At 44.5% G+C, this 14,471-nt stretch overlaps 1 protein-coding gene across 1 annotated transcript in view; it reads right to left on the bottom strand.

The window, feature by feature from the left end:
* The window catches only part of LOC110505520 (regulator of G protein signaling 6), a 76,332-nt gene that overhangs the window by 24,944 nt on the left and 36,917 nt on the right, over positions 1-14,471 (bottom strand). The window contains exons 4-8 of the mRNA XM_021584793.3: positions 12,906-12,956; positions 12,673-12,779; positions 6,592-6,643; positions 5,675-5,739; positions 5,170-5,246 (exon numbers count right to left, since the gene is read on the bottom strand). Of these exons, the coding sequence (XP_021440468.3) occupies positions 5,170-5,246; positions 5,675-5,739; positions 6,592-6,643; positions 12,673-12,779; positions 12,906-12,956 (352 nt within the window). The remainder of the gene's footprint in view (positions 1-5,169; positions 5,247-5,674; positions 5,740-6,591; positions 6,644-12,672; positions 12,780-12,905; positions 12,957-14,471) is intronic.

The raw sequence follows: 14,471 nt of genomic DNA, 5'->3' as shown, positions 1-14,471 counted from the left end.
ATAATCAGAGTAGACGACAGAGGACAGAGACAGGTAAATACTGAGGGTAGACGACAGAGGACAGAGACAGGTAAATACTGAGGGTAGACGACAGAGGACAGAGACAGGTAAATACTGAGGGTAGGGGACAGAGGACAGAGACAGGTAAATACTGAGGGTAGACGACAGAGGACAGAGACAGGTAAATACTGAGGGTATACGACAGAGGACAGAGACAGGTAAATACTGAGGGTAGGGGACAGAGGACAGAGCCAGGTTGATACTGAGGGTAGGGGACAGAGGACAGAGACAGGTAGATACTGAGGGTAGGGGACAGAGAACAGAGACAGGTAAATACTGAGGGTAGGGGACAGAGGAAAGAGCCAGGTTGATACTGAGGGTAGGGGACAGAGGAAAGAGCCAGGTTGATACTGAGGGTAGGGGACAGAGGACAGACACAGGTAAATAATGAGGGTAGGGGACAGAGGACAGAGACATGTAAATAATGAGGGTAGGGGACAGAGGACAGAGACAGGTAAATAATGAGAGTAGACGACAGAGGACAGAGACAGGTAAATACTGAGGGTAGGGGACAGAGGACAGAGACAGGTAAATACTGAGGGTAGACGACAGAGGACAGAGACAGGTAAATACTGAGGGTAGGGGACAGAGGACAGAGACAGGTAAATACTGAGGGAAGGGGACAGAGGACAGAGACAGGTAAATACTGAGGGTAGACGACAGAGGACAGAGACAGGTAAATACTGAGGGTAGGGGACAGAGGACAGAGACAAGTAAATACTGAGGGTAGGGGACAGAGGACAGAGCCAGGTTGATGCTGAGGGTAGACGACAGAGGACAGAGACAGGTAAATACTGAGAGTAGACGACAGAGGACAGAGACAGGTAAATATTTAGGGTAGGGGACAGAGGACAGAGACAGGTAAATACTGAGGGTAGACGACAGAGGACAGAGACAGGTAAATACTGAGGGTAGACGACAGAGGACAGAGACAGGTAAATACTGAGGGTAGACGACAGAGGACAAAGACAGGTAAATACTGAGGGTAGACGACAGAGGACAGAGACAGGTACATACTGAGTTTAGGGGACAGAGGACAGAGACAGGTTGATACTGAGGGTAGACGACAGAGGACAAAGACAGGTAAATACTGAGAGTAGATGACAAAGTACAGAGACAGGTAAATACTGAGGGTAGACGACAGAGGACAGAGACAGGTAAATACTGAGGGTAGGGGACAGAGGACAGAGACAAGTAAATACTGAGGGTAGGGGACAGAGGACAGAGCCAGGTTGAATCTGAGGGTAGACGACAGAGGACAGAGACAGGTAAATACTGAGAGTAGACGACAGAGGACAGAGACAGGTAAATACTGAGGGTAGACGACAGAGGACAGAGACAGGTAAATACTGAGGGTAGACGACAGAGGACAGAGACAGGTAAATACTGAGGGTAGACGACAGAGGACAAAGACAGGTAAATACTGATGGTAGACGACAGAGGACAGAGACAGGTAAATACTGAGGGTAGACGACAGAGGACAGAGACAGGTTGATACTGAGGGTAGGGGACAGAGGACAGAGCCAGGTTGACACTGAGGGTATGGGACAGAGGACAGAGACAGGTGAATACTGAGTGTAGGGGACAGAGGACAGAGACAGGTTGATGCTGAGGGTAGACGACAGAGGACAGAGACAGGTGAATACTTAGGGTAGGGGACAGAGGACAGAGACAGGTAAATACTGAGGGTAGGGGACAGAGCCAGGTTGATGCTGAGGGTAGACGACAGAGGACAGAGCCAGGTAAATACTGAGCGTAGACGACAGAGGACAGAGACAGGTAAATACTGAGGGTAGACGACAGAGGACAGAGACAGGTAAATACTGAGGGTAGACGACAGAGGACAGAGACTTGTAAATACTGAGGGTAGGCGACAGAGGACAGAGACAGGTAAATACTGAGGGTAAACGACAGAGGACAGAGACAGGTAACTACTGAGGGTAGACGACAGAGGACAGAAACAGGTAAATACTGAGGGTAGAGGACAGAGGACAGAGATAGGTAAATACTGAGGGTAGGGGACAGAGGACAGAGACAGGTAAATACTGAGGGTAGGGGACAGAGGACAGAGACAGGTAAATACTGAGGGTAGGGGACAGAGGAAAGAGCCAGGTTGATACTGAGGGTAGGGGACAGAGGACAGACACAGGTAAATACTGAGGGTAGGGGACAGAGGACAGAGACAGGTAAATAATGAGGGTAGGGGACAGAGGACAGAGACAGGTAAATAATCAGAGTAGACGACAGAGGACAGAGACAGGTAAATACTGAGAGTAGACGACAGAGGACAGAGACAGGTAAATACTGAGGCTAGACGACAGAGGACAGAGACAGGTAAATACTGAGGGTAGGGGACAGAGGACAGAGACAGGTAAATACTGAGGGTAGGGGACAGAGGACAGAGACAGGTAAATACTGAGGGTAGGGGACAGAGGAAAGAGCCAGGTTGATACTGAGGGTAGGGGACAGAGGACAGACACAGGTAAATACTGAGGGTAGGGGACAGAGGACAGAGACAGGTAAATAATGAGGGTAGGGGACAGAGGACAGAGACAGGTAAATAATCAGAGTAGACGACAGAGGACAGAGACAGGTAAATACTGAGAGTAGACGACAGAGGACAGAGACAGGTAAATACTGAGGCTAGACGACAGAGGACAGAGACAGGTAAATACTGAGGGTAGGGGACAGAGGACAGAGACAGGTAAATACTGAGGGTAGACGACAGAGGACAGAGACAGGTAAATACTGAGGGTATACGACAGAGGACAGAGACAGGTAAATACTGAGGGTAGGGGACAGAGGACAGAGCCAGGTTGATACTGAGGGTAGGGGACAGAGGACAGAGACAGGTAGATACTGAGGGTAGGGGACAGAGAACAGAGACAGGTAAATACTGAGGGTAGGGGACAGAGGAAAGAGCCAGGTTGATACTGAGGGTAGGGGACAGAGGAAAGAGCCAGGTTGATACTGAGGGTAGGGGACAGAGGACAGACACAGGTAAATACTGAGGGTAGGGGACAGAGGACAGAGACAGGTAAATACTGAGGGTAGACGACAGAGGACAGAGACAGGTAAATACTGAGGGTAGGGGACAGAGGACAGAGACAGGTAAATACTGAGGGAAGGGGACAGAGGACAGAGACAGGTAAATACTGAGGGTAGACGACAGAGGACAGAGACAGGTAAATACTGAGAGTAGACGACAGAGGACAGAGACAGGTAAATATTTAGGGTAGGGGACAGAGGACAGAGACAGGTAAATACTGAGGGTAGACGACAGAGGACAAAGACAGGTAAATACTGAGGGTAGACGACAGAGGACAGAGACAGGTAAATACTGAGGGTAGACGACAGAGGACAAAGACAGGTAAATACTGAGGGTAGACGACAGAGGACAGAGACAGGTACATACTGAGTTTAGGGGACAGAGGACAGAGACAGGTTGATACTGAGGGTAGACGACAGAGGACAAAGACAGGTAAATACTGAGAGTAGATGACAAAGTACAGAGACAGGTAAATACTGAGGGTAGACGACAGAGGACAGAGACAGGTAAATACTGAGGGTAGGGGACAGAGGACAGAGACAAGTAAATACTGAGGGTAGGGGACAGAGGACAGAGCCAGGTTGAATCTGAGGGTAGACGACAGAGGACAGAGACAGGTAAATACTGAGAGTAGACGACAGAGGACAGAGACAGGTAAATACTGAGGGTAGACGACAGAGGACAGAGACAGGTAAATACTGAGGGTAGACGACAGAGGACAGAGACAGGTAGATACTGAGGGTAGACGACAGAGGACAAAGACAGGTAAATACTGATGGTAGACGACAGAGGACAGAGACAGGTAAATACTGAGGGTAGACGACAGAGGACAGAGACAGGTTGATACTGAGGGTAGGGGACAGAGGACAGAGCCAGGTTGATACTGAGGGTAGGGGACAGAGGACAGAGACAGGTTGATACTGAGGGTAGACGACAGAGGACAGAGACAGGTAAATACTGAGTGTAGGGGACAGAGGACAGAGACAGGTTGATGCTGAGGGTAGACGACAGAGGACAGAGACAGGTGAATACTTAGGGTAGGGGACAGAGGACAGAGACAGGTAAATACTGAGGGTAGGGGACAGAGCCAGGTTGATGCTGAGGGTAGACGACAGAGGACAGAGCCAGGTAAATACTGAGGGTAGGGGACAGAGGACAGAGACAGGTAAATACTGAGGGTAGACGACAGAGGACAGAGACTTGTAAATACTGAGGGTAGACGACAGAGGACAGAGACAGGTAAATACTGAGGGTAGACGACAGAGGACAGAGACAGGTAACTACTGAGGGTAGACGACAGAGGACAGAAACAGGTAAATACTGAGGGTAGAGGACAGAGGACAGAGACAGGTAAATACTGAGGGTAGGGGACAGAGGACAGAGACAGGTAAATACTGAGGGTAGGGGACAGAGGACAGAGACAGGTAAATACTGAGGGTAGGGGACAGAGGACAGAGACAGGTTGATGCTGAGGGTAGACGACAGAGGACAGAGCCAGGTTGATACTGAGTACACAGATAGATGTGTCACTCTTATTTAGAGACCTGAGGAGGGTAAAAGCTCGAAGTGTAGGTCACAACCTGTCTCGTTGCTTCATCAAGCAATCTGTGGTATGGCCGCTGGTAGGGTACAACTCTTACATAACTGACATTTTCTGATAAGTACTTGGTGGCCTATTTCTCTCTGAATTTAGCAGAGCTTAATGTATAATCTCTTACCTCTACCTAACAACAGTAAATACCTAGTGCTCAGACTATAATAATTTGAAAGGTTCATCGTGACCTTTTTTAATTTCCTGATATCGTGTTGAATAGACTGTATCTGATCTGCGCTGTGTTTACAAATGTCAACCAGCAGATGGAGGCGTAATAGAAGGAACATTGATAAAAGACAAAGATTAAAAGGTCAACTAGAAAGTAACCTAGGGGTATGCATCTGACTCTCTATAGTCATCTGCATCAGTGAATGAGACATAGGGAGTACACTGACGTATGGCACAATAGACAACGTATTAATATATACGTTGTGTATGTTCTTTTGCCTAGTTACTGTCCACTCACTTGACCTGTGCCTCAGCTTGCATGAAGATGAACTCCCACTTCCTGGCGAAGGCCCTCTGCAGTCGAGCCAGGTTCTCCTGTAAGATCCCCCAATCATAGAGACATGAGGGGTGAGAGTAAACCAGTGAAGGTTCTTGGGTAATTACATTGCTATAATGCACAACTCTCTTACTGCATAAAGCTAGCCAGCTCAGCTTAATCAGCAAGTAATATCACGGCTGTTGTAATTTGCACGTAATAATGCCATCTGCTCGGCACATGAGCAATGCAACCATCTGTTGTACCTGCACATATTCACTGAAAATACCTATTTCTTTAATGTGGGGAAAACAACACTCTGACCCGACCACCAAACCTATAGAGCATGAAATAGACTAGAGCTCAGGGGCATGGCATGTGATCTGAGAGAAGTTGTAGTTGTGTAGATGATAGCTTGGTTTAACAGGTCTGTAGTGTATAGATAGTGTACTGACGACGGTTCCAGTAGGGTGAATAGGGCACTCACAGCCTCGTAGTCAGCTAGCTCCAACCTGGCCTTGTTCTGCATGGTGCGCTTGCACAGGTAAATGGCTGCAGAGGAGAGAAGTAGTCAGTTACTAGCTGCTGCTTGACAGACCTTTTTGTGACGTTGCCAAACAAATGCCACAGATGATGCATCAACATTTGTGTGAGTGTAGTTTACCTCTTGTAAACAAATGCCACCCATTCAGTTTCCACCTGAGTAAATCTCTACTGATCAGAGTGTTGTGAGCAATAGTTAATGAAACCGTTGGCATCTTTTGTCATTTACACTATCAGGCTGGAGAAATGTCATGCGAACATGAAAGCCTGGACATTTACAATATATATTTTTATTTATTTAACTAGGTAAGTCAGTTAAGAACAAATTATTATTTACAATGACTGCCTGCTTTGTTCAGGCGCAGAACAAAATATTTGTATCTTGTCAGCTCCAGTATTTGATCTAGCACTCTTCCGGTTACTAGTCCAATGCTCTAACCACTAGGCTACCTGCCACCCCATGGGTCACCAGGGGCGGCAGGTAGCCTAGTGACAAAATAACGCCCCTATACCCTGGATGGCTAATCTAGCGCTGCAAGCTTAGGGGTGAGATGAGATCCTCCTGGACAGATAGTGGGATGCATTACAGAGTGGGCCACTCAATCAATAATGGGTGTGAGACAACAGATCCATAGTCTGTGTTTACACTGTAGGCAGGAGGATATGACACAGTCTGGGCCAGACACTCTGCACTGAGCAGGATTATAGGCTAGGCTGGCAGGGAGGGGGGGGGGGGCATCAGGGGGGAAAATGAGTTTATGCACGGATAATTAAATGTCAGAGGCAATATTTAGACACATTTTGAGCTGAGTTCAGTAATATTTTTGAAATTCCACCCCTAGGGAACCCAAACTATCTTACCATAGTCTGTGTTTTCAGGTTCCCAACAATTAGAGGGCCAGAAGTATGGAGCCTGAGGAGGAAAGTGGAGACATCATAAAACTATTCATCATCTTAAGAACGTTTAAACATCCAAGCATCTGCCCTCTCTATAGTTGTTCTAATGTTGATGCAGACAATGTCCCCCACACTGTCTCTAGCAGCAGTGTTTGAAGTTTCTCTCAGCTAGCATTGTTTTTTATGTGGATCTGAATGTCAAATAATGAGGTTTTAAACATATTTCGGGGGCCCAGTTCTTTTGAAGGTTTGAATATGCATGTTGTGTCCAGTCCACCCTGGCTCATAGCCCTGACTTCTGTTGAGACGAAGATGCTGGAGAAAATACAAACCATCCAAACTCTCTGTTCCTACCTTTTCCTCTCTAAGAACATTAACAAGTTCAAAGAAGATGAGTGACCTGATGATCAATTACCTTCTTGTGCTCTGCATAACTATCTAGGGAAGAACCGTATCTATATTCTCCATTCATATTTCATCAACTATTGCAATTGATATTTCAGATTCACAGTTCATTCCATAGTGCATAAATAAATGATTTCTCAGATCTATCGTGCATTCTTAATGACGAGCGGAATTAGAACACAGAGACGTTCCACGACATGATATTTCATCTCCAATATCACTCATAATTAGTTTCAGAACAAAAGTAAATCAAGATGATTGAGATCTGAATATGTGTCAGAATTGACACATCTAACATACAGGTTAAAAACTTCTTATGGCTGCAACCCCGTTAAAGGGATTGATATGACAACAGCCAGTGAAAGTGCAGAGCACCAAATTCAAACAACAGAAATCTCATAATTAACATACCTCAAACATAAATGTATCTTAAACCATTTTAAAGGTAATCTTGTTGTTAATCCCACCAAAGTGTCCAATTTCAAATAGGCTTTACAGCGAAAGCACCTCAAACTATTATGTTAGGTCACCGCCAAGTCACAGAAAAATTCAGCCATTTTTCCAGCCAAAGAGAGGAGTCACAAAAAGCACAAATAGAGATAAAAATGAATCACTAACCTTTGATGATCTTCATCAGATGACACTCATAGGACTTCATGTTACACAATACATATATGTTTTGTTCGATAAAGTGCATATTAATGTAAAAAAATCTCAGTATACATTGACGCGTTACATTCACTACTTCCAAAACCATCCGGTGATATTGCAGAGAGCCACATCATTTTACAGAAATACTCATCATAAATGTTGATGAAAACAAAATTGTTAGACATGAAAATATAGATACACTTCTCCTTAATGCAACCGCTGTGTCAGATTTCAAAAGAACTTTACGGAAAAAGCAAACCATGCAATAATCTGAGTACAGATTTCAGACAACAAAGCAGCCAAAAAGATATATTGGGTAGTCAACAGAAGTCAGAAATAGCATTATAAATATTCGCTTATCTTTGATGATCTTCATCAGAATGCACTCCCAAGAATCCCAGTTCCACATTAAATGTTTGATTTAGTTCGATAATGTCCATCATTTATGTCCAAAGAGCTACTTTTGTTAGCACGTTTGGTAAACAAATCTAAAGTCATGAAGCGTGTTCCCTAGTTGCAGACGAAATGTCAAAAAGTTCTGTTACTGTCCGTAGAAACTTGTCAAACTAAGTATGGAATCAATCTTTAGGATGTTTTAACATAAAACGTCAATAATGTTCCAACCGGAGAATTCCTATGTCTGTAGAAAAGTAATGGAACGAGAGCTAACTCTCTCGTGACCACGCCTCAGAGGCTGTGGCACTCTGCCAGACCCCTGGCTCAAACAGCCCTTATGAGCCCCCACTTCACAGCAGAATCCTCAAACAAGTTTCTAAAGACGGTTGACATCTAGTGGAAGCCTTAGAAAGTGCAACATAACCAATATCCCACTGTGTATTCAATAGGGGGTGGGTTGAAAATCGACCAACCTCAGATTTCCCACTTCCTGTTTGGATTTCTTCTCAGGTTTTTGCCTGCCACATGAGTTCTGTTATACTCACAGACATCATTCAAACAGTTTTATAAACTTCAGAGTGTTTTCTATCCAATACTAATAATATGTATATATTAGCAACTGGGACTGAGGAGCAGGCTGTTTACTCTGGGCACCTTTCATCCAAGCTACTCAATACTGCCCCTGCAGCCATAAGAAGTTATTAACGTATACTTTGCTGCTGAATGAAGATTGATAGATAAACAGAGATTCATCTACTCTGTCTATTACCAAACTGCTTCAACAACATTTTATGACGTGAGTCTGCTTGCCCTGAAACATCACAGATTTGTCTCAAAGCACAGCAGGAAGTTGTCATTAAAAGTGGGGCTTCCAAAAAGACACAGCAGCTATTTATAGCATAGTGTACCCACACAGCCTCTGTGACTCCTCAGTGCTGGCACAGACACATAAAATATATTCAACAGGTCATGCGGGTCCTCTTTTAAATGGCAATGATGACGCTCGCTTGTTGCACCATGACATAGCATCAGAGAAAGGGTATTTTTAGTTCCATTGAATATGGGTGACACACACGCACACATCCCCTTCCAGAAAAAAAGGACATAATGTGTTTTAATCTGAGGAAAAGAAGCATGGCTAAATGGACTCTTCGGTAGATTGGGGGGGAGGACTGGGATGGGTGGGTGACACAGGACAAGTGCTGAGGAAGAGAGGAGTGCTAGCCCAATGCTTCCCAAAGAGAGCTGCCCCCAGCTGGGATTAGCCTGCTAATCAGTCAGCCATAGTGACTCATTCTTCTGGATCCTTTTAGCAGGACCAGGAACCATTTAGCCTCCACTACACTGTAACATACTGTACTGTATGTCATGATGCACGGCCCTGACAGTACATTAGATTACCTCGAGGACGGAACAGCAATGCCAGTGTAGCGACGTGTCGTTTTAATGTCTTGTGTTGAACATTGTGGAACATCCTTTTTCTGTCTGTCTATAATGCTGAACTTTTATGGGCTACTGACTTCCTCCAAGCTCTTAATTCAAGTCAAAGGGCATTGCACCATGTGGTGCGGCAGGTAGCCTACTGGTTAGAGCGTTGAGCCAGTAACTGAAAGGTTGCTAGATCGAATCCCTGAGCTGACTAGGTAAACATCTGTTGTTCTGCCCCTGAGAAAAGGCAGTTAACTCACTGTTCACAAGGGTGCCGAAGACATGGATGTCAATTAAGGCAGCCCCTTGCACCTCTTTGATTTAGAGGGGTTGGCTTGAATGCAGAAGACACATTTCAGTTGAATACATTCCGTTGGACAACTAGGTTTCTCCCTTTCCTAAAGCAAGTGAAATTGATAATAAACTAAAGTAAAAAATAAACATTACACTCAGAAACATTTCACAGGAATAGAGACATTTAAAATGTCATACTATGGCTATTCTCTCTCTCTCAATTCAATCTTTCTCTCTTTACGATAAAAGTTAATAACAGTGGCCCTTCACACCTAGGTGCCACACCATGTGACCTCACGGGACTAGAAAAAGCACTACTCCCCCCCCTCTCTCTGTCATAGCCCTTATCCTCTTATTCCGCTGGACCTCTCAAACCTCAGGAGGCTGAAGAAATTTGGCTTGTCACAAAAGCACTCACAAACTTTTACAGATGCACAATCGAGAGCATCCTGTCGGGCTGTATCACCGCCTGGTACGGCAACTGCTCCGCCCACAATCGTAAGGCTTTTCAGAGGGTAGTGAGGTCTGCACAACGCATCACCAGGGGCAAACTACCTGCCCTCCAGGACACCACCCGATATCACAGAAAGGCCATAAAGATCATCAAGGACAAGGACAACAACCACAATCACCCGAGCCACTGCCTGTTCACCCCGCTATCATTCAGAAGGCGAGGTCAGTACAGGTGCATCAAGGCAGGGACAGAGAGACTGAAAAACAGCTTCTATCTCAAGGCCATCACTAACATTGAGTGGCTGCTGCCAACATACTGACTCAACTCCAGCCACTTTAATAATGGAAAAATTGATGTAAAAAATGTATCACTAGCCACTTTAAACAATGCCACTTAATATAATGTTTACACGCCCTACATTATTCATCTCATATGTGTATACTGTACTCAATACCCTCTACTGCATCTTGCCATCTTTATGTAATACATGTATCACTAGCCACTTTAATCTTTGCCACTTTGTTTATATACCCTACATTACTTATCTCATATGTATATACTGTACTCGATACCATCTACTGCATCTTGCCTATGCCGTTCTGTACCATCAATCATTTTATTTTTTATTTTCATTTTACCTTTATTTAACTAGGCAAGTCAGTTAAGAACAAATTCGTATTTTCAATGATGGCCTAGGAACAGTGGGTTAACTGCCTGTTCAGGGGCAGAACGACAGATTTGTACCTTGTCAGCTCGGGGGTTTTAACTTGCAACCTTCCGGTTACTAGTCCAACGCTCTAACCACTAGGCTACCCTGCCGCCTCATTCATATATTTGTATGTACATATTCTTCATCCCTTTACACTTGTGTGTATAAGGTAGTTGTTGTGAAATTGTTAGGTTAGATTACTTGTTGGTTATTACTGCATTGTCGGAACTAGAAGCACAAGCATTTCGCTACACTCGCATTAACATCTGCTAACCATGTGTATGTGACAAATAAAATAGGATTTGACTTGATTTGATTTTGAGGGGGGTAGAAGGACCTCCATCTCCAGCAGGCTGACCACAGCGCCTGGACCTTTGCTTTTAATGGAAAGAACTGGTGAACTGATAAGTTAGGGGAAATACATTTTTAGGGAATAGTACCTGTAATCCAGTACAGAAATTGGGACGGAAGAACCCATGCACTAATCAGTCTTAGAAGGAGGCTTAGTCCTTAAAGGGCTAGTGTAGCCTGAATGGTGCATTTAAGCTAACCTTCTTCAAGGAAAGGAAGAGCCAGCTGACAAAGTAACCAGAGACACAACCCAAACGAGCAGTCCATGAGGGACCATCCAAACTCTGCAGAAACGAGCAAGAAACCACCACCAAGGAGCGGGTTGAGAGTTTCAAGATCCTCTGTTCCACATCACCAACAGACTATCATGGTCCAAACACACCAAGACAATCGTGAATAGGGCACAATAACACCTTTCCCCATCAGGACACTGAAAAGATTTGGCATGGGTCCCCAGATCATCAAAATGTTATACAGCTGCACCATCGAGAGCATCCTGGTTGCATCACCGCCTGGTATGGAAACTGCTCGGCATCTGACCGTAAGGCGCTACAGAAGGTAGTGCGTACAGCCTAATAAATCACTAGGGCCAAGCTTCCTGCCATCCAGGACCTATATACTAGGCGGTGTCAGAGTAAGGCCCAAAAAATGGTCAAAGTCTCCAGTTATAGACTGTTCTCTCTGTTACCACACGGCAAGCGGTACCTGAGAGCCAAGTCTAGGTCCAAAAGGCTCCTTAATTAACAGCTTCTACCCACAAGCCATAAGACTGCTGAACAATTAATCAAATGGCCACCCGGACTATTTACATAGTAATAAGTGTACACACTACCCTACACCAGATTGCGGGATGCTGTGAGTAGATCTGCAACACTGTACATTGTGCCTCTCCAATTGGTATAATCTATTATAGCAATATTGATATCTATATTTATTACATAGTGATAATACTCAACCATATCTCAAGTGATTTAACCACAGGTTAATGGAGTAAATTATGGCAGTGAGAGGAGACTGATTAGGCAAACATTTCCAAAGCGGTGCGTCCAGACTGATTACAACGCTTGACCTGTATAGTGAGGATCAGACTACTAGAGGAATCTCTCACATCAGTGGCTCCGTTAGAACATATTCTCCCCTGGTTATTTCTGCTTTAGAGCGTAAAGTGACCAGCCACAAGGTAATGAGGCTACTGTTCTGTTCTGGACAGTTCACAGGGATCATTTCTCCACTCCTTTGCCTTCATGTGATAATGGTCATGACACATGTTATGGTTGGTGGTTTGGACAGTAAATCCAGTTTAGGACCACTAAGGATGGTAGGTATACTGGTGCCTGAAAATATCATGGTAGCTTACCTGGAAGCGGTATAAGGTCCCATCATCTTTGAGAGTGAGGACGTGGTCGGAGATGGGGAAGAGGTAACCCTGGGCAGCAATCAGGCTCCCTAAATGGATGGCTTCAGCTGCAGGAGCGAGAACAGGATACTAACGCTGAGTAGAGAAAAATGGCTTCCCTTTTTAATGCTTGAGTAGAGGCTGAGAACAGTGGTCATCCCTGTGAAATATGGCTGTGTACATAGCAGGCATACCTGAGTCCTCAATTGAGAGGTTTTTCACCAGCCACAGGACAATGTCTGCTCCTGGTATTCAAAAGAGAAGAATGGTTGACAGTGACATTGAAATAGCATTGTACACACAGAAAGTCTCTACACAAAAGATGCAACAGTCCTTGAACTGGTCTCCCCTTAACAATCTATTACTTTTAGCTTACAGCACAGCTACAATACTGACATAGTCGACCAATCAGCCTGTTATCCACCCTTAGTAACTTTTGGAAAAAATAGTATTTGACCAGATAAAATGCTATTTTACAGTAAATAAATGAACAACATTATCCAGGGCAGCTGTCCAGGCCCTTTACTTTTTTCAATCTTTACTTATGACCTGCCACTGGCTCTGAGTAAAGCCTGTGTGTCTACTGTGTGTATGCGGGTGACTCAACACTATACACGTCAGCTACTACAGCTACTACAGCGAGTGAAATCACTGCAACGCTTAACAAAGAGCTGCAGTTAGTTTCAGAGTGGCTGTCAAGGAATAAGTTAGTCCTAAATATTTAAAAAACTAAAAACATTGTATTTGGGACTAATCATTCACTAAACCCTAAACCTCAACAAAATCTTGAGTAATGTGGAAATTGAGCAAGATGAGGAGACTAAACTGCTTGGAGTAACCCTGGATTGTGAACTGTTATGGTCAAAACATATTGATGCAACAGTAGCTAAGATGGGGAGAGGTCTGTCCATAATACGTCTAAAATAAAGTGCTGCTGTGCCTTCTTAACAACAATATCAACAAGGCCCCTAGTTTTATCACACCTGGACTACTGCCCAGTCGTGTGTGCCACACAATGGGACTTGGGAAAATTACAACTGGCCCAGAACAAGGCAGCATGGCTGGCCCTTAAATGTGCACATAGAGCTAACATTAATAATATGCATGCCAATCTCTCATGGCTCAAAGTAGAGGAGAGATTGACTTCGTCACTGCTTGTTTTTGTAAGAAGTATTGACATGTTGAATGAACCGAGCTGTCTGTTTAAACTACCAGCACACAGCTCGGACACCCATGCATACCCCACAAGACATGCCACCAGAGGACTCTTCACAATCCCCAAGTCCAGAACAGACAATGGGAGGCGCACAATACTACAGTACATAGGACCATGTGCACATGGAACTCAATTCCACATCAAGTAACTCACTAAAATCAAAAATACACCTTATGGAACAGTAGGAACTGTGAAGAGTCAAACACAGAGGTACAAACACACATAACATACACACGATACACACATGTACACCTGGATTGTTATAGTAGAGTAGTGACACGAGGGCACACACTTAATGTATTGTGAAATCTGTTGCAAAATGTATTTTAGTGTTTAGAAATGCTATTATAATGTCTATAAATGCCTTACTTTTTGCTGGACCCCAGGAAGAGTAGCAGCTGCCTTGGCAGCAGCTAATGGGGATCCATAATAAATACAAATACAAATGCCCTTGGCTAAGGCTGAATGTGGCACAGGTGAGCAGGTGTTTGCAGCAACAATTCAAACGGAACAATGTGATCTTGGACTAACAATAGGCAGGAAA

Source organism: Oncorhynchus mykiss, chromosome 25 (genome assembly GCF_057628025.1).
Source record: "Oncorhynchus mykiss isolate SJ-2025 chromosome 25, ASM5762802v1, whole genome shotgun sequence".
NCBI classification, from domain to species: domain Eukaryota; kingdom Metazoa; phylum Chordata; class Actinopteri; order Salmoniformes; family Salmonidae; genus Oncorhynchus; species Oncorhynchus mykiss.
The sequence above is the reverse complement of the archived record's forward strand: the minus strand, read 5'-3'. Positions and strand labels throughout refer to the sequence as shown.